Raw genomic sequence first — 25,007 nt, forward strand, 5'->3', positions numbered from 1 at the left:
CATATGTGAGCTATGAGTGCAAATAATTTATATCCAGTGTTCTGTCTTACATAAAGTAATATTACAAGGAATAATAGTCAAAACAAGGTGTAGGTGTGTAAAAACCTTTTCCTCTTAAAATAGGTCACAGATTACTGCACTTTGAGATACACTGAGTTATTTCATCTTTAAGGTCCTTTACAACGTCTTTCCCTTACCTTTTCATTTTCTGTGATTTCCTTCTGCAAACCCTTATAGTGCTTACAATTCACATTCTACTATCTTATGCTGTTTTTATAACGAAGAATTGAGTTGAAGATTAAAATCCACTTTAGCTTTAAGGCTTGCTTGATTTTTCTATTTTGAAGTAAAAATTATACCTACTTCCTATTTTTGGAGGCAATACTTCTTATCATTACAACCTGGGGAGGCCAAAGAAATATGTAAAGTTCCCCTTAGGTATAAACCAAAACATCCGCATCACTGGTCAATCCTTTTGATTGTAGATGATAACCAAGACCATGGTATGCATGTGTACACTGGCACACCAATGCTCAAACTATTCTCTAGTCCTTCTCTTCTTGCTTGAAAAATCCCATTATGTCACTGCCCTGCGAGGCTTTCCCTGAGAATAACAATTCTCTCTGCTCCCTGAGGGAGGTTACCGTCTGAAACGATGAATTCTTTTTTCCTCTGAGCTCCCCAAAGCACTCTCTCATATCGCTAACACAGCATTTACCTCGCACAGGATTCTGCTTTCGCTGCTGCACCTGTCTTGCACTGACTGGCACACAGCTTTAGGCCAGGACCATGCTATTCATTACTGTGTCCCTGGCACCTGGGAGAGTGCCTGGCATCACAAGAGTCTAATCAGGTTTTGCTGCATTCGATTGAAATCCAAATGACATACCGGATAGGTGATTTCTTTGACCTGTTCTCGGGTCTCCCTGAAAGCAAACTGCACTAGCAACCCCACAGCAGCTGGAAGCTCTCCTTCAATATTGAGCTTGGCTCCAGGTCTGCTCACATGGGCCATGTGGAACAGCTGACGGGGAGTCTGCCCGTAGGTTTTTATCATGGTTTCTAGCGCTCGTCTCTGAACTGGATCTTCAACTGCAGAGACATCCATTCCAAAATATGTCTGCAGAGTGAAAGAGTAAAGGAACAAGACATATGTAGTAAAAAGAAAGACTTGACAATAATACCAAAGGGAAAAACAACACTTTGTTTTATATTCTAGGTTATGGAAAAAATGCTTTTGTTCAGGTTAACAATCACTCATGGTCTCACTGAGATCAGAAGTATCAATGTTTCTGAATAGGTGAACAAAAACAATGTATCTTGACTGATGGTTATAATTAGTTATGTTTATAAAATTAGCTTTTAATTTAAGATCTGAGAATATCATATATGACCTGATACTAAATTATTGAAGAAGTTGCTTATCCAAAGCAATATATAGGAAAAGGCAAAAATGAAGTTAAAATACAATGCTGGTAGATAGTTAAAGAGAGCATTATTTAGGTTCTAATCAATATTATGGATAAAACCAAAAGAGCAGCAATGAAAATTCAAAGCTCTTAAATGTAAAGGGTATTATTGTACTAATAAAGTTACTGCACTAAGAAGCATATTTGTTCTTAGTGTCATTATCCCGTAGAGTCAGACAGAGAGCAATGCACATTTACTTCTTTACTTCTAAAGCTGGCGGTCAGTAATTGAGTACAGATCAGCCATATTTTGTACATATCCACTTGGATGGCTTAGCTTTTAGTATATTTAATCAGTCATAGTGGCTTTCATTACATATCTACACATAACATTTCTATAAATGCCAAAATAAAATTCCAAAGATATTTCAGAAGTTAAGTCATCTTCAACTCCATTCTCCTCACCACAACTCCCAGCACCAGCGATCAAATCCTTTTTTTAAAAAAACCTTTAGGTTCAGCAGTACATGTGCAGGTTTGTTATTTGGGTAAACTTGAGTCACAGGGGTTTGTTGTACAGATGATTTCATCACCCAGGTACTAAGCCTAGTACCCAGTAGTTATTTTTTCTGATCCTCTCCCTCCTCCTATCCCTCACCCTAAAATAGGCACCAGTGTCTGTTGTTCCCCTCTTTGTGTCCATGAGTTCTCATTTAGCTTCCACTTACAAGTGAGAACATGTGGTATTTGGTTTTCTGTTCCTGCATTAGTTTGCTAAGGGTAATGGCCTCCAGCTCCATACACGTTCCAACAAAGGACATGATCTTGTTCTTTTTTATGGCTGCAAAGTATTCCATGGTGTATATATACCACATTTTCTTTATCCAATCTGTCATTGATGGCCATTTAGGTTGATTCCATGTCTTTGCTATTGTGACTAGTGCTGCAATGAACATTCATGTACATGTGTCTTTATGGTAGAATGATTTACATTCTTTTGGGTATATACCTAGTAAAGGGATTGCTGGGTAGAATAGTAGTTCTGTTTCTAGCTCTCTGAGGAATCACCACACTACTTTCCAGTGGTTGAACTAATTTACATTCCCTCCAACAGTGTACAAGTGTTCCCTTTTCTCCACAACCTCACCAGCATCTGTTATTTTTGACTTTTTAGTAATAACCATTCTGTCTGGTGGGAGACGGCATCTCACTGTGGTTTTGATTTGCATTTTTCTATTGATCGGTGATATTGAGCTTTTTTTCATATGTTTGTTGGTCACACGTATGTCTTCTTTTGAAATGTGTCTGTTTATGTCCTTTGCCCACTTTTTAATGAGGTTGTTTTTTTCCTTATACATTTGTTTAAGTTCCTTATAGATGCTGGATATTACACCTTTGTCAGATGAACAGTTTGCAAATATTTTCTCCCATTCTGTAGGCTGTCTGTTTACTCTATTGATAGTTTTTTTTCCTGTGCAGAAGCTCTTAAGTTAGATCCCACTTGTCAATTTTTGCTCTTGTTGTGAATACTTTTTATAAACACTTATCTAAGCAAGGCCATTTGCAATGGCTACTTAATGTACTCAAAAAATCAAATAAGGATTGATACACTCCTGTAGCTAGAACTGCTTTAAAATTTATTTTAAAATAGTGCTTTTCAACATTCTGTGGTATTCATTTCTAAGTGAACCCCATGTATTAGTGAATGGTCATTAAGGGCAACAGGCATCTCTACATGCCTTTTTAAAAAGTTAACATTTATTTGTGCTTAATTGTGTTAGCAGACATTATCCTACATGAATTTCCTTCCTCATTTACGAGGTTGGTTTTATTATTCACATTTTACAAGTTTGTACATTTTGGTACAGAGAGGTCAAGATATTTGCCCTAAGGTCACACAACAAATGGCAGAGTCACAGAGTGAGGATCTGCACTCAATCCTTAATTCAGAGTCTCTGCACTTAATTGCCATACTTTGTTTTGCCCCATTAAATAAGTTTTATTAAATTCTTAACGATGGCATAAACTTTATCCTTCTAAAAGTTACTAAAGTCCCAAAGAATTAGTGAAAAAAAATTCCAGTCAGATGAGAATTACCATGTATATTTCAGTCTTCAGATACTTTTTTTTTAAAAAAAAAAAAATTGAGACAGGGTCTTGCTCTGTCACCCAGGCTGGAATGCAGTGGCACGATCATGGCTCACTGCAGACTTGAACTCCTGGGTTCAAGTGATCCTCCTGCCTCAGCCTTTTGAGTAGCTAAGATTACAGGAGTGTGCCACCATGCCCAGCTAATTTTTAAATTTTTTGTAGAGACAGGTTCTCACCATGTTGCTCAGGCTGGTCTCAAACTCCTGGCCTCAAGCGATCATCCTGCCTCAGTCTCCCAGAGCATTTCGGTTATAGGCATTAGCCACTGTGCCTGGCCCAGTGATACTTTTAATGTAAATTTTATATAAGAATAACTGAAAAGATGGTTCAGGATTATAAACAAAAAGGGTATAATGAAGTTAATGTTAAGATTCCTAATTGCTCTTTTTATTTTTATTTTTTATACAGGGTCTCACTCTGTCACCCAGACTGGAGTGCAGTGGCATGATCTTGGCTCACTGCAACCTCCACCTCCCAGGTTCAAGCAATTCTCCTCCCTCAGTCTCCCGAGTAGCTGGGATTACAAGCACGAGCCACTACCACCCAGCTAATTTTTGTATTTTTAGTAGAGACAGGGTTTTGCCATGTTGGCCAGGCTGGTCTTGAACTCCTGACCTCAAATGATCCACACGCCTCGGCCTCCCAAAGTGCTGGGATTACAGGCATGCGCCACCATGCCTGGCCTCCTAATAGTTTTTAAAGTTGCATTTTGGAATCAAATGAAGCTCAAAAAACAGACCCGAAGCCTTGCATTTATTTTATACTTGATGGAATTCAGGACACACAACCCCAAAATATCGTACCCTGGCATACTGAAGGAATCTGAGGAACAGCATGTGCAGGAAGGACTTTTTGGCCTTCCCCTGAAGCAGATCATAAGATTTTCACTTAGGAGTTACCCTTCCTATACCTGTAGTAAAGAAGCACCCTCATTTCAGAAGACAAAGGGACACAGAGGAATCTGAACAAACAGGTCCTGCTATTCCCCTGGTTAATTACACTTAGCTCCTACTCCTTTGTCCTATCATTTTTCTTCATGACATTCCATTCTTCATCAAACCAGATATAAAAACATTCAGGTTTAACTACTTGGGGTCTTATTTCCACGTGAAGCCTCCCATGCCACATAAAACTTGCATTAAATAAATTTATATGCTTTTCTCTTGTTAATCTGAGTTTTTGTTTTTCTTTGTTTTTGTTATTTTGCAGAGGCTCCAGCCAGTGAACCTGAGGAAAAGAAGGCATTTTTTCCCCTTACATATTAATATTATATGTAAAGTTGTTATTCACCAATGAAACTATATTATTCTCCTTTTTTAGAATGAACTTTTCCATAGCATTTATCTTCTATTAGAATAATTAGGAAGCCTATCTTATTCTCTTTTCTAGATTATACATCTCTTAAGAAATTTAATTTTATATGACTTCAGACGTACTCAAAATAATTATGGAACAAAATATACTAATGAGCTTTTTATTTTAAAGCTACTTTTGGGGAATGGGCTACTGGCCTAAATAAGCTTAGATATGGAGTGGTCTACTGTAGGTTCTGTGTGTGCATTTTACCTGTATTTGTTATAAACGCTTGTAGATTTGCTACAGTCGACACAGAAAATTACAGTTAGTGGAGAGGTCCTTCAGATATTTCCTTTTAAAAGGAAGTATCTTTCTTTTCAGAATCTGCTTTTTCACCTCCCACTCCTTGAGGGATTTCCTTTCAGCGGCCTCATTTGGACTCTACTACTACATCCAGGCAGGCCCATCTACCTTGGAGAGGAAAGTTGGCTTTCCTCCTAACCCCCTTCACCCTATTTGAGTCTTATTTACTTTTGCATCCCCAGCACCTAGCAAAATAAATGTTTCCTGAAGAGGTAAGTTTTTTTTTTCTAAAGTTAGTCTAGCCAACAACATCAAAAAGTATACTTGAAAATGTAGGCCAGACATGGTGGCTCACGCCTGTAATCCCAGCACTTTGGGAGGCTGAGGTGGTGGATCACGAGGTCAGGAGTTTGAGACCAGTCTGGCCAAGATGGTGAAACCCTGTCTCACTAAAAATACAAAAATTAGCCAGGTGTGGTGGTGGGCGCCTGTAATCCCAACTCCTTGGGAGGCTGAGGCAGGAGAATTGCTTGAACCTGGGAGGTGGAGGTTGCAGTGAGCTGAGATCATGCCACTGCACTCCAGCCTGGGTGACAGAGCAAGGCTCCATCTCAAAAATAAATAAATAAATAAAAAGTAAAAATGTAACAATTCTACTTCTAGGAATTTATCTTAAGGAAGTAAAGATGTACATAAAAATAACCATAGAAATATTAATTTTAATAGCAAACAAATCCTAACTAAATATCCAACAATAGAAGACTGCTAAATAAATTATTCTATAGCTATACTTAAGAATATAGGTTGAGTATCCCTTATACAAACATTTGGAACCAGAATTGTTTTGGATTTCAGGGTTTTTTTTGGGGGGGTTTTGGAATATTAGCATTATTTACTTAGCAGTTCAGTATTCTTAATCCAAAAATCTGAAATCTGATATGGTCCAATGAGCATTTCTTTTGGTTATCATGTTGGCACTCAAAAAGTTTCTGATTTTGAAGCATTTTGAATTTTGGATTTTTGGATTAAGAACGCTCTACCTATAGTAAGTAGCCATTAAAAATAATGTAGAATGATACCCAATGACTTGAATAAATTTAAGATTATCTTATTTAGGGAGAAGATAAGGTTACCAAATAGCATTATTATTATTATTATATAAATGGAATGATACAAATGTATAGATAGAAGTCTAAAGGTGCTTTCACTATTTATTTCTGGATGGTGATATTAAAGTGGACTTTAAAATTTCTCCCTGTTGCTAGTCTGTATTTTATACATTTTTCTAACAAAGTACAAGTATTTTTTCTGTAATAAGAAAACATGGTGCCATTTTAAAGTAGAACATGTATGTAGGATAGTGTGCAGAAAAGAGTTAACATAGCAAGATTGACTGCTATCTCTGGAAAGGCCTGCTTGCAAAGTTGGCTCTTGGCTGTTGTCTGGGAACCTGGATTTCAGGAGAGGTCCTAACCATTCCCTAACTGATAACAGTGGCTTACTGTGCCTAAACTGTACAAACAACGCAGTTTATACCGAACACCTGCTTTCCTTCTGCGAGGCTGGAATTTCAGTATGTGCGAGGCAGAGGGTGCCTACATTGCCACTCTCAATAAAAGTCTTGCACACTGAGTCTCTAATGAGATTCCCTGGCAGACAACATTTCACATGTGTCATTATGACTCGTTGCTGGAGGAGGCTGAGTATGCTTTTTGTGCTTTACCGGGGTAGATTCTTGGATGTTTGTGCCTGCTTTCTCCCAGACTTTGCCCCATGCTGATTCTACTTTGTATCATTTACTGTAATAAACCTGAGCTGGAAGGATGACTATATGCTGAATCCTCAAGTCCACCTAGTGAATCATCAAACCTGGGGATTGTTTTGGGGCACCTCTGAAAAAGACAGTATCTTGTTTTTAAAGAGAGGAAATATAAAACCTGAAAAATCTTAGGTGACAGTTTAATGCTACTACCAATTCTCTTTGATAACTTGGGTGTTTTAAAGGAATGGCCGAACAACTAACCTTAAAATATTCAGGTTCTATCTTATATAAATACAGATTGTTTTAATAGAGTCACTTACAGCAGGATGAAAAACATTGATCGCTTGAACAGAAGCCTTCCCCTTTTGCTTATACCCAAACACCAAGTCAATCCACTGACAGATGTTCTGCGACACATAGTCAGACTCTAGAGCCTGCCGATGGATGAGGATAAAAAGACGAGGATCATTACGTGCCCAAGGGGGAAGGTTGACGTGATTAACCCGTTCACCATTCTGACGCACACCAAAATCGAAACCTAAAAGAGAAGATTAATATTAATATTTAACTCCCCCACAGCAAGTTTCATTCAGCCACAGAGCAGGTCTTAAGAGTTCACAAAAATAGCTGTTTGTGTGCTACAACCAAAAAAGGGAATAGCAAGGAGGATTTACATTTTGAATAAGAAACACCACTGCTCATCTACTTATGTACCTACTAATAGGGCTATGTGAGCTAATGCTATCATAATTAAATTTGAGATCTTTCAACTTTATCCTTCTACCACTTTATAACATATTGAAGAAAAGGAGAAAACCATTGCCTACTAATTCCAATATTCTCACTATTCACATCTTCAAAGGGCATTAAGTACTTAAATATCTATTCAATTGTAAACCTGATTAGAATCAAACTAAGGCTTTGTAGAAGCATTTCTAAACTATTGGTATTAACATTTTAATAAATTTAAGATTATATTTAGTAAATAGTAGTATTCTATAGTTTAAAAACTCAACTAATATAAAGTATACACATTGTTAGAATGAATTGCCATAGTCTATTAATTTTATAAGTCTATGGGTCTGTTCTGACTTCCTTTCTACTAAGCATTCCTGTAGATAACAAAATTATCCCAACACAGGAAATAAGAGGGTTCTTCTGTGATGTAAATGAGCTAATATCTAATTGTCTCATCAGTATAAACAAAAATCTCAGAAGTGTTTATTTAAAAAAATTATCCTAAAGGAAATGTTACCTTTAAACAGAAATGGCTTTTTGTGCTACATTTTCTAGTTTGCCGAACACCATAACAAAAATTAAAAATGACCTTTTAAAAGCTGATTAAGTTCCATGTAAAATTAAGTTGCTGTCTGTCTACTTTTTGATCTTGTAAAAACAGAAGGATCTTCACCAAAATACTTGGGAAGTATTTTGAAATGATATGATATGGAATATAAATCAAGGGTTTATATAAATTCACATGGGATGGGGATGTGAGCATCTCAGAAAGCTCAGCAGTCATCGTACAGAGCAGCTGCATGGTTGATTTAGGATGGACTGGCTGAGCACCTGCAGAACTCCATGTGTGTGGCTTCAGGAGCGGCAGCAGCAGGAACTTACTTATTTAACAGTGAATGAGGCATCTGGGAATGGGCTGGGGATGGGGTGTGTAAGGGCATTTGTACAAACTCAATCTTTCCCAACTTTCAGGTGTTCTGAGGGAACATCTGACTCCTGACCCAAAGCAGACAACTGACATACGAGTGTCCCAGGGGAACACTGATAGGAAATGATATGATATACGCTGTAAAAAACTGTATTTTCCAAAAATGGCTGTAACAGCATTCCCTGTCTTGCATGCCCTTCCAGAATCTTGCTACTCTCCATCACAAGGCAAGTCTATCTTCCTTTCTTTTGAATCTGGGAAGACACTTGTGACTGCCTCAATGAATAGGAAGAATACAGTGGAAGTGATGCTGCGTGGCTGCTAAGAACAGGCTGGAAAAGGCCATGCAGCCTCTGTTCGTCTCCCTCTTGGAACACTTGTCTTTGGAACCCTGAGTTGCCAAGTAGGACATCCAGGGCTGCCGTGCTGTGGGGAAGCCCAAAACTAGCCCACACAGAGAGACCACATGAAAAAACACTGACATTGCATGAAGAGAGGGTGATGTGCTCCAGCTGCCTAAGTCTTCATCCCCTGCCTGTTCCAGCTCCAGAAAACCTGAAGGCAACAGCATGAGACACCCTGAGCTAAAACCATCTAGCTGAGCTGTTTCTGAACTTCTGACCAATTTTTTATTTCTGACCAATAAAAAATAATTTTATTATGTGTGATTGATAATAAATGTATTATTGTTTCAAGCCACTAAGTGTTGAGATTATTTGTTATACAGCCACAGATAGCTAGAACATACATATAAGAGACCATGGACAGAGAAAACAAGGAGCAGATTTAAACAGGAGTCCTAAATGAAAAGCTTCAAGGCAGGTGCCCCAAATTACAGGTGCTGATGTTTGACTGAGGCATTTCTCACTTGAGCAACACTATGAAATAAGCTCCAGGGTGGCATGAATCTACTGATGATTCAATAATCAATCAAACAACCTCAGAGACACAGACACTATACAACAAAATTCCAACGTAATTTGCCCAACACCAACTTCTTAAAGCTGTTTCATATGCTCTTAAGGATCACATAAAATTATAGAATTAAGTAATATAAGAAAATGACCCAAAGATACACCTTAAAGGGTTAGCTGCTCTTCTATTTAAGAATAGCTAAGGTTGGCAGCCAAGACTGTTAGTTGGCATCACAGAAAATTTGATTTTATACTCCAGTATTCCTTTTGGTTATTAGATAATTCTGGGCAGAGTATTTTATTTCTATTTTGTTCATTCCTCATAAAATAATTGAGATTTCAGTTAATTTACATTTTGCTTTCAATAAAGTCATACCTCTTATTTTTAAAGTAATTAGCACATTGTAACTTTTGTATTCAGAAAAAAGAATAAAGCAATTTCTATAATAAAATTAAAATACATATTTACAAATAATTTTAATAGTTAAAAGTTACAGTTTTCCAAACATATTTAGTCCTATAAAATACTTAAAATCCTCAAGCTTATTTGAAAATAGAATTATATACTTAATAAAAAACATTTTCTCTTATTTGGGGACTCAAAAATTTTTAGGACTTAAAAAAGCTATTTTCATTTTTGGAAAATTACAAAATAACCACAAGCCCTCAGAAATATAAATTAGAAATAATTTATTGCTCTACCTTCACGGTTAACTAGGAACTCTGGAAGATAGAAAAACTCTGGGATAAGTTCTTTCACGTCAGTCATAGATTCAAAAGATGAGAGTCGCCAAGTTGTATTTGTAGAATGAAAAGTTCTGTCTGGAATGTCAAAACTTTGATCTATAAAAAAATACAAATAATACGATTAAGACACAAAGACCTAATTCTATTTGAGGCCTATCATAATTAATCTACTTTTGCCACTTCAAAAAGATTAAAATAATGCTCATTTTGTCTGCCCATAGTTTAAAAGAAGTTATTCATGTTCTTAAAAATAAATATTTCTATAAACTTGAGATCATATTACATTTTTCATCTGTATTATGCTTTTGTAATACATATTATTAGATTAGTTTATATCATCTATTTGTTTAATTTTCATCTATCTATCAAAGTAGAATGAAAGTTCCACAAAAACAGGGCCCTGGGATATCACCCACACCTTGCACATAATGGGTATTCAATAATGGTTTATTTATTGAATGAATGAATAATGAAGAAGGAAAATTTAAGTTCAAGTAGGCAAATAGTTTTTTCCCCATCAGGAAGCATGATTCCTTCACTTTGAATTTTTAAGACTACTTTTTCTCCTTTCTTTTCTTTCTTTTTTTTTTTTTTTTTTCAGGGGGGTGCGTAGGTTATGGTGCATTGTTTTTTGGTGTTCTAACTCTGAGCTAAAGAATTGAGTAAAATTTCCTGTGAATGAAAATAAAAATAAGCATAGTCACTCTTTCGTTCATTTTTTTTCCAGGGTAGACTATTAATAATAAAGAACTAAGTTTGGACTCTCTTTTCTGCCAACAATGATCAGACTTTCTAGCCATAGGGAAAGGCCTAGAATATTAAATGATATCCAAAAGCTAGCCCCTGAAAACAGTAGCAGTTTACATGTTTCTTAGGAACCATATTGCATCATCTAAAACTCCTCTGAACTTGCTGAAATTTGAACACATCTTTTCATTTGGAGACTGCCACAAACACATCGCAGCATCAGGTTTCTTCTCCCAGCCTTAGTTGCTCTGCTGAGCAACATCTTCTGTCACTTGTATTACTTTCTCATCTATTCTGTTGAGTCAATTGGCATTGGCTGGCCACTAAAAAAAATCTGGGAAGAAATAAGGTTTAGAAACATTTACTTTTTCTCAGAAAGTAAGGAGGGCCACTTAAAGAAATACCTACTAACTTAGTAGAAAAAGTTATCAATCAAAATGGAATTCAGAAAAATTAAGGTAATTCTCAAAAACAAACAAAAAAACTAAAAGAAAAATTAAGGTAATTTTGTAAGGCCATGGTGAGGTCAAAGTATCTGGAGCTAAGACTAAGGAAATATGGAACAAGAGTAGCACATTGGGTAGGTTCTGTTCAGATTTTAAGATTCTCTGTATTTTCCTACATTTTATTAAACAGTACTACTACAAATTCCCATTATCTAGAATATGCATATATTAAAACTGTAGTTCTCAACCAGTAGCACTTTTGCCCTCCAGGGGTTATTTGGCAATGTCTAGCAACATTTTTGATTCTCACAACTGGGGGGATGGGGTGTGGGTGGTGGTGGTACCACTGGCACTAGTAGGGAGAGAACAGGGATACAGCTAAATGTCCTACAATGCACAGGGCAGCTCCCATGACAAACGAATTATGCAGCTTGAAATGACCACAGTGCCAAGGTGGAGAATCCCTGCATTAAACCAAAGCCAAGAAATAAATTCAAAAGCCAACAGATATCACTTGAAACTAATGAGATGAAAGTGAATGAAGACTGAGGTAGTCCTAGGTTTTAAACAAAATATATTCATAAATACATAATGAAGAAAACATAATATATGAATACATTCATAATAGTAACATGAATAAAAATATTGATAAATTTTAGTTGATTGGTAGTTTTATATTAATGGATTCTTGGGCTGCATTAAATGAAATGTAGTCTTGGATGGAGGGAGGTAATAGTTCTGTTAAACACTGTAGGGGCCCAAACCACATCTGAAATATTCTTTTTTATTTTGACTGCCTTTTTCTTTTCATCAAGAGCATTCACAAATCAGAACATGTCCAGAAAGATCTCCAGAATAGTGACAGGCTTGGAAACCACAGCAAACAAGGATGGCTTAAACATTGGTTTTAAAAACTCTTTATTTAGTACAAAACTGTCCTATTTATTTTTTGGTATTCCTTGCAGCAGCTGGGATAGGACCATGCATCCAGGAGGCCCTCAATCTGCTGTCAAATTAACCAAGGATAATTAGCCATGGGAAAAACAAGACAGAGAGAGAAAGGGAACAGGCCAACAATTTTCAAATATTTGAACAGCTGTCATATAGAACATTTGTTCTGTTTACTTACAGAGAGACAAACATAGGAAAGCCCCTTTTATAGACCAGTAAGAGTGAATACAAATTCATTCCTCCAATAGGTTGTACATGAGTAAAAAGCATGAAGTAGTTCAAGAATGGTTGAGTAAAAGAATGGATAATGATTCCTCAAAGTATTCTGGATTCCATGAGAAACAGCTATAGAACTAATATCACAGTTCTCATTAGAAACTACAGGTGAGTATGTCTCAATCTCCATAAAAATACAAATTCACTCCTATCTAAGTCATGTTCAGGCCTCCAGTCTGTCACTTAAAATGCTGATGTAGAAGATTATTAACTAGAAAGCTACCACAGTGAAGTTGCCGGTGTGCATCTTTTATTAACTAGTTATAATAAACCTCAATAATGTACTTGCCTTTATAATAAACTGCAATAACGTACATAGGCTCCAAAGGTAACTTACTGGATTTGAAATAAGTATTAGGTAGAATGTCTTTAAAAAGTGAACTGCATAAACTTTAAAAGGGTAAATTTTATGGTTTGTGAATTTTATCTTAATTTTTAAAAAGTGAATTGCATTTTTATAAACTTAGACATTTAATTTGAAGCTAAAATTTGAGACATTAGCAAGATGATTTGGCTTACTACAGCTTTTTTGAGGAGCATTTTCGGCAAGGAATAAATAGAATTCTTTTTCCTGTAGTTTGATTAGTCTTAATAGTTCTTAAAAAGTCAGTCCTAAGTTGTTGCTGTTGTTGTTTCTGATGACCCAACATGACTTTTTAGGCAGTTATTAAATTCTTACCTTGATAGGCTAAAAACATTTTAGTGAAAGGAGGCATCCTGACCAGGAAGTGAAGCACAGTGCCGCTGTTGGAATAGTGGGAGCCATAGTGATAGGGCTGCACGGGAGGCATGGGGTCATCTTCTCTGGCTCCTTTGCGGTACTCTTCCTCCAAGTACTGAAAGAAACGGTGAATCCAGAGAATTCATGATTGTGGGCTCCAGGCAATGCTAGAAAAGTGCTGGATGTTTTTTTTTCTCTCCTTCTCTACTACCCCTTTGAGGCCATTCTCCCATGGCTGGCCCTCCCACTCTTACCCCGGAGACTTCAGCCTCCTTGAGTGTCTGGGAGTCTTCTCCTTGGTGCCTCACTAAGACCCAAACACTCAGAAGCATTTCTCATCTCCACCTTCACTCTTTCATTCCCTCATAGAAAACCTACCTAACTTTGAGCACTCCACCTCCTAACTAATGGCTCATAATGTCTAAGCTGATCAAGCACCCAACAAATGAGAGGTGCTTCTGTCACTAGAGATGTCTTCATTTCAAAAGAGTTTCAAGATGTAATGCTATGCTGTCTAGAGAACTGCTTCTCTAGAAGTAGAAATGCAATAGAAATGTAAAAACTATGTCACATTATTGGTAATAATATAACATTTTAAGTCTGTTTTACAGTGCAGTTATCAGAGATTAAAAAAAAAGAATATGGTGATTTTTCACTACTCCTATCTTCCCATCATAAAGTAGGAAGTTCAACCAAACATTTAATATCTGTCACTATTCTTGTCTCCCATAGCTTCTGTCTGGTTCTGATAACAAAGTCAGGTATAGTGAATTTTCAAGAGTTACTTCTTGATTTCCACAGCAATGACGCATTTTCAACTGCTGAAGAATCAAGTAGTGACAGTCATAAGATGCTTAGAGGGATGTTTCAGGAATTGTGGCATAAAATAATGTGATGAATATGAGAAAAGTGTTTCAGTTGCTCCGGTCTTGATACTCGTGAAGAATGTAATGCGTAGCTATTATGATTTTTGAATTTCCAATAGAATTTCATTAATATTAATTTCACAGAAAAAGGTAATTCATTTTATTTTTAAAATGTTAAAATCTGATAAATTTTTGTTTAATAAACCAATGCATAATTTCCTGAATATGACTAATGGTTATGGGTACATTATAAATATATTAACACTATTACATAAATAACACTAGGGGATACGAATAGCAGGTCCCTGGAAATCTTTGTGATTTTTATAAGGAATGTGACTACTAAATACTGGAATAAACAATGAGTTATTGGCTTTCAATTTATGCCAAAATAAGTGTATTCTTTTTCTGGGCAAAGTATTCTCAGAAAATCAGGATAGAAGATGATATTTCATTTCACATAATGATTTCTAGTTGTCTGTCAATCCTAGTACAAGAAGGTAAAAAATCCATAGTATAAATTTAAAATTAGGTAAAACACAAGTCTGTAAAACAAAACACAATTTTTCATTTAATAAAGTACGAGTAAAAACAAAAGCTACCTTGTATGTGTCCACATAACGATCTTCTTTTTCTTTATACTGAACAGCTATAGGTTTAGAGAGATTTCTGCAAGAAAAGGATAATTTTAAAAATTAAATATTTTGATACTGTCAAGATTAAGCTCCCTAGATGTCTGCATCTTGTAAGTAGGTAAGTGGTCAACAAAATGCTCCACCCTTATTTCTCTGCTTAAACATATTGTTTTGCAACTAACAGTCACCATTCAAAATTATGATTTCAGAAATTAAGGTAGAATTTTCCCCACAGAGCCAGGCCAGTATTAGGAATTCCTGACTTACAAGTAGCCTAAATAAGAAGGGCTACTACTATCCTTCTTTCCCTTACTTCTGCTGCTTCCTCTAGAATCATAACTGATGTTGCTCGTGGGAGCAGATTCCTAGACCAAGCCCTGAAAGTTAGTGTCCCATTTTCCAGACTCTACATCCAGTTAGGTGGTGTAGAATGAAGGGCAGTTTCGACAGAACTTAGGAACAGAGGAAGATGCTGTGTAATTATTAGCCTAGTTAGTTAAAACTGAAGAAACAACACGTGCTTAAAATGACCAAGCTGAGATTTGGAGACTGAGAACTGAAATAAATATTTTGCTACCTAGTTAGTAGATGGGGAGTGATACCATTGCGCACAGTGTAGAGTATGTATGCATGCGTACAAATCTGTCAGTGCCGGTGTTCACATTCTGTGAACACCACATGACACCATTCCTTGAAGCAGGAGAATGAATTCTCATCCCTCCAGGAATGAATCCTCACTTTTACAAGCTACAGAATCATGTGGTGTCCCTGTGTGGCACTTGAAGGAGCAAAAGAAAAAGCTCTGATGAAGAAGGGAAGGCTCTTTTGGCTGAGGAACCATCTGGTCTGGCACAGGCATGGGACCACCTGGATTTCAACCTGCAGCACCATAACTAGACCAACAGCAAGATTTGCCTACATTTCAGTGAGTCAAACCAGGTCTGCTTAACCACATGTTGATACATCTTTTTTTTTTTTTAATATAAATTACTATTTTCTAGGAACGTTGAAATTAGTTGTATTAAATGCACTAATTTTATCTTTGAGATTTTTCTAATCATAAAAACCTTGTTAAAAAGCAAAAACAATTTATAGAATAGATACAAATTAACATCTAAAAATAGAGCAAAATCACTTAAGATGGCTGCCTACATTTTTTTTTTTTTCACGCTGGAGTGAAGTGGCGTGATCTCAGCTCACTGCAACCTCTGCCTCCCAGGTTCAAGCCATTCTCTTGCCTCAGCCTCCCAAGTAGCTGGGACTACAGGCATGCACCACCATGCCTGGCTAATTTTTGTATTTTTATTAGAGATGGGGTTTCTCCATGTTGGCCATGCTGGTCTCAAACTCCTGACCTCAGGTGATCCACCCACCTCGGCCTCCCAAAGTGCTGGGATTACAGGTGTGAGCCACCACGCCTGGCCTGCAATTTTTTATAGATAGTATAAATAGGGTTTTTTTTTTTTTTTGGACACAAGCTATGTTAATAGTTGCAGCTGAAAAATACAAAATTACAGTTGAGCAAACAATAAACTAAAAATCAGCCACAATACTATTACCCCAGGCCACACATGTTGGTCTATACACATCCAGATGTTTTTGTGTTTATCTGTGCAAGCATATTCACTTTTTTTTTTTCAGACAGAGTTTCACTCTGTCACCCAAACATGATCTCAGCTCACTGCAACCTCCGCCTCCCAAGTTCAAGTGATTTTCATGCCTCAGCTTCCTGAGTAGTTGGTCTCGAACTCCTGACGTCAGGTGATCTGTCTGCCTTGGCCTCCCAAAGTGCTGGGATTACAGACTTGAGCCACTGCGCCCAGCTTAAATCTGATTTCTTGAGAACTGTCTGAATTAGGCCCACTCTTTGGCACTTACAGCTGAAATACTCTAGTATACTAAGTGAAATATTTGGAGTCCATTTTTCTTTAAACTAAACATCAGAATATTTTTTCATATTAAACAAACAAAACATTCCCTCATCAACTAGGACTATTTGATTACTCTAAAATACAGTTCATTCAGGAAAGGCAGAATAAATGCTGAATTCTGTTCCTTTAATTGCCAAATTTCAAAGTAAGGAATTGGTGCCCTATTACCTCTAATGGGACCAATGAATTTTGTTTCACTGTGTTTCCTTGGCCTTTTAAAAAGTATCACTATGACCTTATGTTTCTTTTTATTTCCATGTGTTTCAACTAATTGCAGTCATTATTCTTTTTATTCTCAGACTATCCTATCTTTGGCAGTGAGAGGCACTTCAAGTTGGCTTCTGAGTCCTTTTCTATTTTTATTTTTTGAGACGGAGTTTCACTCTTGTTATCTAGGCTGGGGTGCAGTGGTGCAATCTCGGCTCATCACAACCTCCCCATCCCAGGTTCAAGCAATTCTCCTGCCTCAGCCTCCCAAGTAGCTGGAATTACAGGCATGTGCCACCATGGCCGGCAAATTTTGTATTTTTAATAGAGTTAGGGTTTCACCATGTTGGCCAGGCTGGTCTTGAACTTCAGGCCTCAAGCCATCAGCCCACCTTGGCCTCCCAAAGTGCTGAGATTACAGGAGTGAACCATCACGCCTGGCCAACTTCTGAGTCCTTTTGACAAGACCATATTAGTTTCCTCGCTTTCTGACACAACAAAACATCCTAGGCTCACCTTGTCTATTTTCTTCTAATAAATTTAGAAGAAATGAGAGAATGGGAAATCAACATTTTGCAACCTCTAGTGAAATAATTGATTCAAGCAATAATCATCAATGGATGAAACCATTAGGTACAAATTCAATGGGAGTCTGAGCCCACAGATCAAACTGAGCACCATTACAGTGGAATATCATAGGCTTCCTGATGTGATACAATATAAAGCTCACTCCTCTCAACCATGCAGAATGATAAAAAAAAAAAAGGAAAATATATATACAGCTCACATCACCACCTATAAAGGATTCTTGCCAAAAAAAGAGTTGAACCTGAACCTAAGCAAGACTTTTCCAGTCTCTAGGAAATACAGGGGTTATGGGAACAAACCAAATGATGTCATGGGAAGCAATCAGAAAATACAGAATGTGAAGCCTCCAAAAGAATAAGTGACCTGGTTTTTCCAACAAGTCAATGTCAGGAGAAAATAAAGAGAAAAAATACACATAAAAAATAATGGCTGGCTGGGTGTAGTGGCTCATGCCTGTCATCTCAGCACTTTGGGAGGCCAAGGTGGGTGGATCACAAGGTCAAGAGATCGAGACCATCCTGGCCAACATGGTGAAACCCCGTCTCTACTAAAAATACAAAAATTAGTTGGGCGTGGTGGCACGTGCCGGCAGTCCCAGCTACTAGGAGGCTGAGGCAGGAGAATCGCTTGAACCCGGGAGGCAGAGGTTGCAGTGAGCCGAGATTGCACCACTGCGCTCCAGCCTGGTGACAGAGTGAGACTCTGTCTCAAAAAAAAAAAAAAAAAAAAAAAGGCTATTCTAGGTATATGTTCAGAGATATAGCAACCAAACATGACAATGGACCTGATTCAAGACAACCAACTATAAAAAGCTATCTTTGAGAGAAGCAGGGGACATTTGGAAATGGACTAGATATTAGATGATATCATGGAATTATTGTCAATTTTCTTACATGTGATAATAGCACTGTGGTTGAGATGTTCTACTTTTTTAAAGAGATGCATACTGTAGAACAAAGAAGTGACATAACAAGATGTCTGCAATTTGCCTTAAATAAGAAAAAAAAGATAATATAAGTTTGGCAAAAATCTTCATAATTCACAATTGTTGAACCAGGGTGATAGGTATGTGGGTTCTTATATAATTCTTCTATTTTGTGCATGTTTGAAATTTTTCATAATGAAAACTTTAATAAAGAAATACAACATATGGATGGATGAACCCTAAAGGTGACGATTCTTTTAACTTACCTGTATATCAACGGATCATTGAGGTCAAGTGTCTCACTAACGTAGTCAGCAAGTATAAATGGGAACACAGGATACTGCATGAGATCATTGAAGGATCGGCCAGCATGTTTGTTTAAGTGAGTCAAATATTCAAAATTAGTAATTTGCCCAGTATACCATAAATTTGTCAGAGCGGTGATGTTACCATATTCCAGAAGATTAGGGAGGTTATTTGTGAGTATATTGTGGTATACATCATCACGAACCTAAAAGGGAAGGAGAAAAAAAAAACCCAGATATTATTTTTAGTCTTATTGGCACTTTTCTCCAAAGAACCCATGACATTATAGACATGTTACAAATCTCATGTCCTCCAAAAAAAGATTTTTTTCTCAGTAACATTAATGGGTAGAGAACTGAGATTCAAGTCCAGGTTGTCCTCCAGAGGCTGGGCTCTTCACCACTATGCTTTACTGCTGCAGAAATATGTTAATGAAAACCTTCTAAGAAAAAGTTTGTATAGAAAAGTCACTTAAGACACAGATACTAAAAGAAAAAAAAATAAGGAAAAAAGAAGAGTTTTCTTCTAAATAAATGCAATATGGTGTAGTAGAAACAGCACGGTCTTCTGAATTGGACAGATCTGGTATATTTTCCTGCTAACCTTCTGTGCTACAGTTACCATGTCTATAATATGGGAGTGATAATATTTCTCTCATAAGAATTAAATAAAGCATCCTATGTAAATAGGATATTTGATTTTCACTACTGATTGAAAACATATATAAACTCTTTTTTAGAGATTCACAATAGTTTTGTCACAGAAAAGGGGTATTGGTTCTTTTAAAGCAATTAAATAATGATTGCTAATAAATGAAAAAAACAGACAAGACGAGCTTTGCTAAAAACAGATATGAAATACCCATTCTAAGCAGGTATATGCTTCAGACATAGGAAGAAGAGCCACAGATATGGATAATGAGAGAGTGAACTTAATGAGGAAATGCACTGGTAGTTATGGAATAGGCAAAACCCAGAGAATAGAACATCCTAAACCTGTAGCCTAAATCTGAAGTTTGCCAATTGTTAGTGCTAAGGTCCACGGAAGGGGATTTATGACAGACTATAAGCGAAGCCCTGGAAGGAAAAGGAGGCATTCATTTATTCAACAAATATGAACTGAATACCTACATACCAGTAGTGTTCAAAATTCTGAAGAACTGGAACTTAACAAAGTAAAGACTTGGCATTCTACTGGGGAGAGGCAGAAAATGCTGGATGCTAATACATCCTATAGAGAAAAACAGACCAAAGTAAAGGAGGTAAGGGATGCTTGGTGGAGAGGGAGGGGTGGCTACTTTATAGAGTCAGGGAGGGCCTCTCTGATAAGAAGATATTTGATCAGGAAACTTGAAAAAGTGACAAAGCAAATCATTTGGATTTCTAAGGAGAAAAACATTCCAGGCAACAGTGAATGCAAAGTCCCCGAGGCACTGGTGTGCCTGACATTCAAGGCATGGATGGAGTAGACAGAGCGAGGGAGAGAACGGCAGACAATGACATCAGAGAGGTAACAAGGTACGAGATTATCCAGGGCTTTATCAGGTTATTGGAAGGATGTTGCCTTTAACTGAATGTGACATGAAAGTGATTGAAGGATTCTGAGCAGAGAAAAGATATGATCCAACATACTTTAGCTGCTGTGTTGAGAACAATCTGAAGGGGGGCTAAGGGGCTTTCTATAGAGGAGAGCAGAGAAATGGTAGTGAAGGGACTGGAGGTCAAGAAAGCGTTTGTCAAAGTCATTGTAGCTGAAAGTCACTACAGCACTGAGCAAGTTTTTTGTTTTGTTTTAGATGGAGTCTCACTCTGTTGCCCAGGCTGGAGTGTAATGGCGTGATCTTGGCTCACTGCAACCTCTGCCTCCCAGGTTCAAGTGATTCTCCTGTCTCAGCCTCCCAAGTAGCTGGGACTACAGGCATGTGCCACCATGCCCCGCTAATTTTTGTATTTTTAGTAGAGATGGGGTTTCACCATGTTGGCCAGGCTGGTCTTGAACTCCTGACCTCATGATCTGCCTGCCTCGGCCTCCCAAAATGCTGGGATTACAGGCATGAGCCACTGTGCCCGGCCCTGAGCAAGTTTAAACTACTTCGTTTCAGTCATTTTGGGGAATCAGAATTTAACACAATTTTGGAGGTCAAAAATAATCATCATATAACCAAGGCTTTCCTTTAATTAGGACTAAGAAATACGGCAATTTTTATTTGATTTCAGAAACAGTATGGATGCAGGAAGGCCAGTTAGGAGGCTACTGTAAATGATTCTGGCAAGAAATGATAGTGGCTTAAACCAGGATGGTAGCAGTGGAAGCAGTCAGACTCTCGATGTATTCTGAGGACAGGGCCAACAGAACCTATTAATAGAGTGTATGCAGGGTATGAGAGAAGAACAAGAGTCTTGGATAATCTCAAGAGTTTTGGCCTGGGCATTGGAAAGACGGAGTTGTCATTTACTGAGATAGAGAAAACTGGAAGGAAATTTTGGGGGGAAGATTAGAAGTTCAGTTTTGTACAGGTTACGTTTGAGATGCCAATTAGTGACTTCTAAATGGAGACACCAGTCGGGAGTTACAATATGTGAGTGTGGCATTCAGGGGAGAGGTTTGGGTAGTGACATAAATGTGTAAGTTGTTAGAATACAGATGGTATTTTAAAGTCATAAGACTGGATGAGAAGAGAAGAGGTCTGAGGAAGGAGCCCTGCAACACACCAAGGAGGCGTCTGCAACCAAGATTGAGAAGCAATGGCTGGTAAGGTATAAGAACTAAGAGAAAATGGTAACCCAGACGCCCAGGGAGGAAGGTTTTATTTAAGGAGAGAAAAATCAGCTGGGTCAAACGCTGCCAATAGGTCAAGTAAAATGGGGACAAAGAAAGATTATGACATTACGGGTTTAGCAACACAGAGGTTACCGATGACCCTGACGAGAGTGGTGAGAAGTCTGTCTGAAGCATTTCAAAAGAAAACTGGAGGCAGCAAGCATATGCAACTTTCCCCAACAGTTTTTCCATAAAGGAGAGCAGAGAAATGGTGGCCGAAGTGATTAGAGGTCAAGAGAGTTTGTCAAAGATGAACCCTACTACAGCACTGAGCAAGTTTAAATTACTCCTTTCAGTCATTTTGGGGAATCAGAATTTACCTCATTGTGGAGGTCAAAGATAATCCTCATATAACAAAGGCTTCACTTTAATCAGGACTAAGAAACATGGCAATTTTATTAAATTTCAGTAAACCTTCATGTAATCAGTATGAGTATAGTTACATTGGCCCATGAGCACTTAAACAATATATATCAATTAATAAGGGTGAATTTACCTTGGTGTTATCAAATGCCAACAGGAGTGTTCTGCCATTTGTTAGAAAGATTTCTACAGCATTATCTCTCAATTGCCACCAACGCTTGTGAACTTCTTTAATTTCTTCATATGTCCAGGAAAATGATGCTGGTTCCAACTCTCCCTGAAGGCTCTAAGACAAAGAAATAGGCAAAAATATTTGTTTTACCAGAAATATAAATAATTACTTTAATTTTAGATTTTAAAAAGCATCAAAATAAAACAGAAAATCTTTTTGTGGCAGATGGCAGATAAGATTACCTGAAAACTCTCCCAATGCAAAACACCTCAAAATGAATGATAAAATTTAGAAATAAAAAAAATAGGCTTTATTTTTTAGACTAGTTTTAGGTTTACAGAAAATTGAGCAGATAATACAGAATTCTCATGTATCCTCCCCTCCCTTGGCCCTGCACTCACAGTTTCTCTATTATTAAATCTTGCATTTGGTGTGGGACACTAATTACAACTGATGAACCAATATTGCTACAATTTTTCTTACTTAACGTCCAGAGTTTATATTCATTCTTTGTGTTGTACATTCCATGGGTTTTGACAAATGTATAATGACATGTATCCACCAACACAATATCATGCAAAATAGTTTTATTGCCCCAAAAACCCTCGGTACTCTACCTACTCATCCCTCCTTTCCTCTCCCCAACCTCTGGCAACCACTAATTTGTTTACTGTCTCTATAGTTTTGCCTTTTCCAAAATGTCATATAGTTCGAATTATACAGTATATAGCCTTTTAAGGTTGGCTTCTTTTACTAAGCAAATATCCTTTTAAATACATAGCTAAGCTTGCAAGAAAACAAGGGAAATGACATCCCCAGAAGTCAAAAATGTAGAGGAACTGGAAAATCAGCACTAAGCAGGGAGTGATACTCTGGTTGCTCTGTTGTATGTGTCTGCATATGCATGCATGTATGCACATACCCCAGTTTCAGAAACAAATTGACATAGGTTCACAGCAACTTGAGGACAGAAGATGAGGCCCTGGGCCCCTAGAATCAGGGTGTGGAATTGAGATTGCTTCAGAAAGCTAAAACTTAGGAAGGGATTTGTTCCTAATGAAAGATTAGACAAACAAATGTGCCCATCAATAAAGGGGAATAGGCCGGGTGCGGTGGCTCATGCCTGTAATCCCAGCACTTTGGGAGGCGGAGGCAGGCAGATCACTTGAGGTCAGGAGTTCAAGACCAGCTTGGCCAACATGGTGAAACCCCATCTCTACTAAAAATACAAAAATTACTCAGGAGTGGTGGCAGGCACCTGTAGTTCCAGCTACTCGGGAGGCTGAGGCAGGAGAATCACCTGAACCCAGGAGGCGGAGGTTTTGGTGAGCCGAGATCACGCCACTGCACTCCAGCCTCGGTGACAGAGTGAGACTCTGTCTTAAAAAAATAAAAAATAACAAAATAAAAATAAAGAGGATTAACCAGGACGCAAGCTTGTCTCTTTTGGCCTGGAGCCTAGAGCATAGAAAAAAAGCCTCTCTCTGAGAATTCATAACTGTAGGCCTGCCATCATATAGATTTAGGTTAAATCCATGTCTGGATGGCCTGGAAACGCCCGAGCTGTGAAACAGTTCTCATGCTTCCGAGTCATCCAGCAAAGGGAAAGCAGAGTCTCTGGAGGAGCATTCCTGGAACTAATGGGGCATTCCTGCAAATAAAGCCCCACTCACTAAATGTAAGCTGACAGATCAACACATACCAAATAGATACATTCCCCTGCTAGGTGGTCAACAGAAGAAAAGAAGATGAGAAAAGAATCACTGGAAGGTTGAATCTGCTTGAGAGTATTAATCCTAGTGTACTCAGACAAATCCCCACATTCTGAAATGAAGAGGTAGGGACCACAGGGCCTACACATCCTACCATCACTAGGTCCCTCCTAAAGTACAAAATCAAGAAAAACTTAAAAAAAAATGCATCTTAATCTTTTGTAAATTGTAACTGAATACACAAATTGTGCTACTTAATGCTTTTAATAGAGAAATAATGAAAAGTTTCTACTAAAGTTTAAAACTAGCTAGAATTTATCTCCTCAAATCAACCTGCATCCTAGTTTTTTTTTTTTAATCAGTTTTTTTCCTTTTTAAAAAATTGCATTTACTTACTCTTCTGTGTTGACTAACAGGAAGCTCAGAGCAAATTTAGGACTCAATTGCCAAGAACTATTTTATCCCAGGCTCTTTATCTTTCCAAAACCTTAATTTTTTTTTTTTAGATTCAAATTATCCTACTCTATGTGTGTTTTACTATTGTTCTTGGTCCAAAATAATTTTTATAAGTAGAGGCAGGGAATATATTATGAATAAAATAAAATGTCTTAATGAAAATGTAATATTTTCACACTTAAAACTGAATTCTTCCTTTGTTTAGTTTCAACATTCATTCAACATATATTAATTAACATCTATGCGCAAGGTACTCTAAGTGCTCTGCATGAAATAAATCTGTATGGGTCAAAAAGGGGGCATGAAATATTTGTACACACATTTGCACACACAACACAAGATACCAAATGTTATATAAGAAGAACCAACATTACAAAAGTACATAGGAAAGAAGGATCTTTCAATCTATTAAGAAGCAAGGACATTTTTAGATTTTTTAAAAAAATTTTCCTCTTTATTTAAATATAAAACACATTTATAGCATGCAAGTTGACTTAAAATTAAATGGTGTCTTCCCAGACCAAGTATTTGTGAATGTATCCTCAAGCACTGAAAATAAACCAACATATTCGACAGGTGGACTCAGACTCTTCTGTCACCTCATGTCAAATGGAGTTAAACACAAATTGAGTACAAT

At 37.4% G+C, this 25,007-nt stretch overlaps 1 protein-coding gene across 2 annotated transcripts in view; it reads right to left on the bottom strand.

The window, feature by feature from the left end:
• LYST (lysosomal trafficking regulator) overlaps positions 1–25,007 on the bottom strand; it is a 222,488-nt gene that overhangs the window by 41,090 nt on the left and 156,391 nt on the right. For both annotated transcript variants that reach the window (XM_031001211.3, XM_055372561.2), the window contains exons 39-45: positions 22,164–22,316; positions 18,808–19,052; positions 14,858–14,924; positions 13,348–13,504; positions 10,204–10,344; positions 7,242–7,459; positions 890–1,120 (exon numbers count right to left, since the gene is read on the bottom strand). In XM_031001211.3, the coding sequence (XP_030857071.3) occupies positions 890–1,120; positions 7,242–7,459; positions 10,204–10,344; positions 13,348–13,504; positions 14,858–14,924; positions 18,808–19,052; positions 22,164–22,316 (1,212 nt within the window). The remainder of the gene's footprint in view (positions 1–889; positions 1,121–7,241; positions 7,460–10,203; positions 10,345–13,347; positions 13,505–14,857; positions 14,925–18,807; positions 19,053–22,163; positions 22,317–25,007) is intronic.

This window comes from Gorilla gorilla, chromosome 1 (genome assembly GCF_029281585.2).
Source record: "Gorilla gorilla gorilla isolate KB3781 chromosome 1, NHGRI_mGorGor1-v2.1_pri, whole genome shotgun sequence".
NCBI classification, from domain to species: Eukaryota; Metazoa; Chordata; class Mammalia; order Primates; family Hominidae; genus Gorilla; species Gorilla gorilla.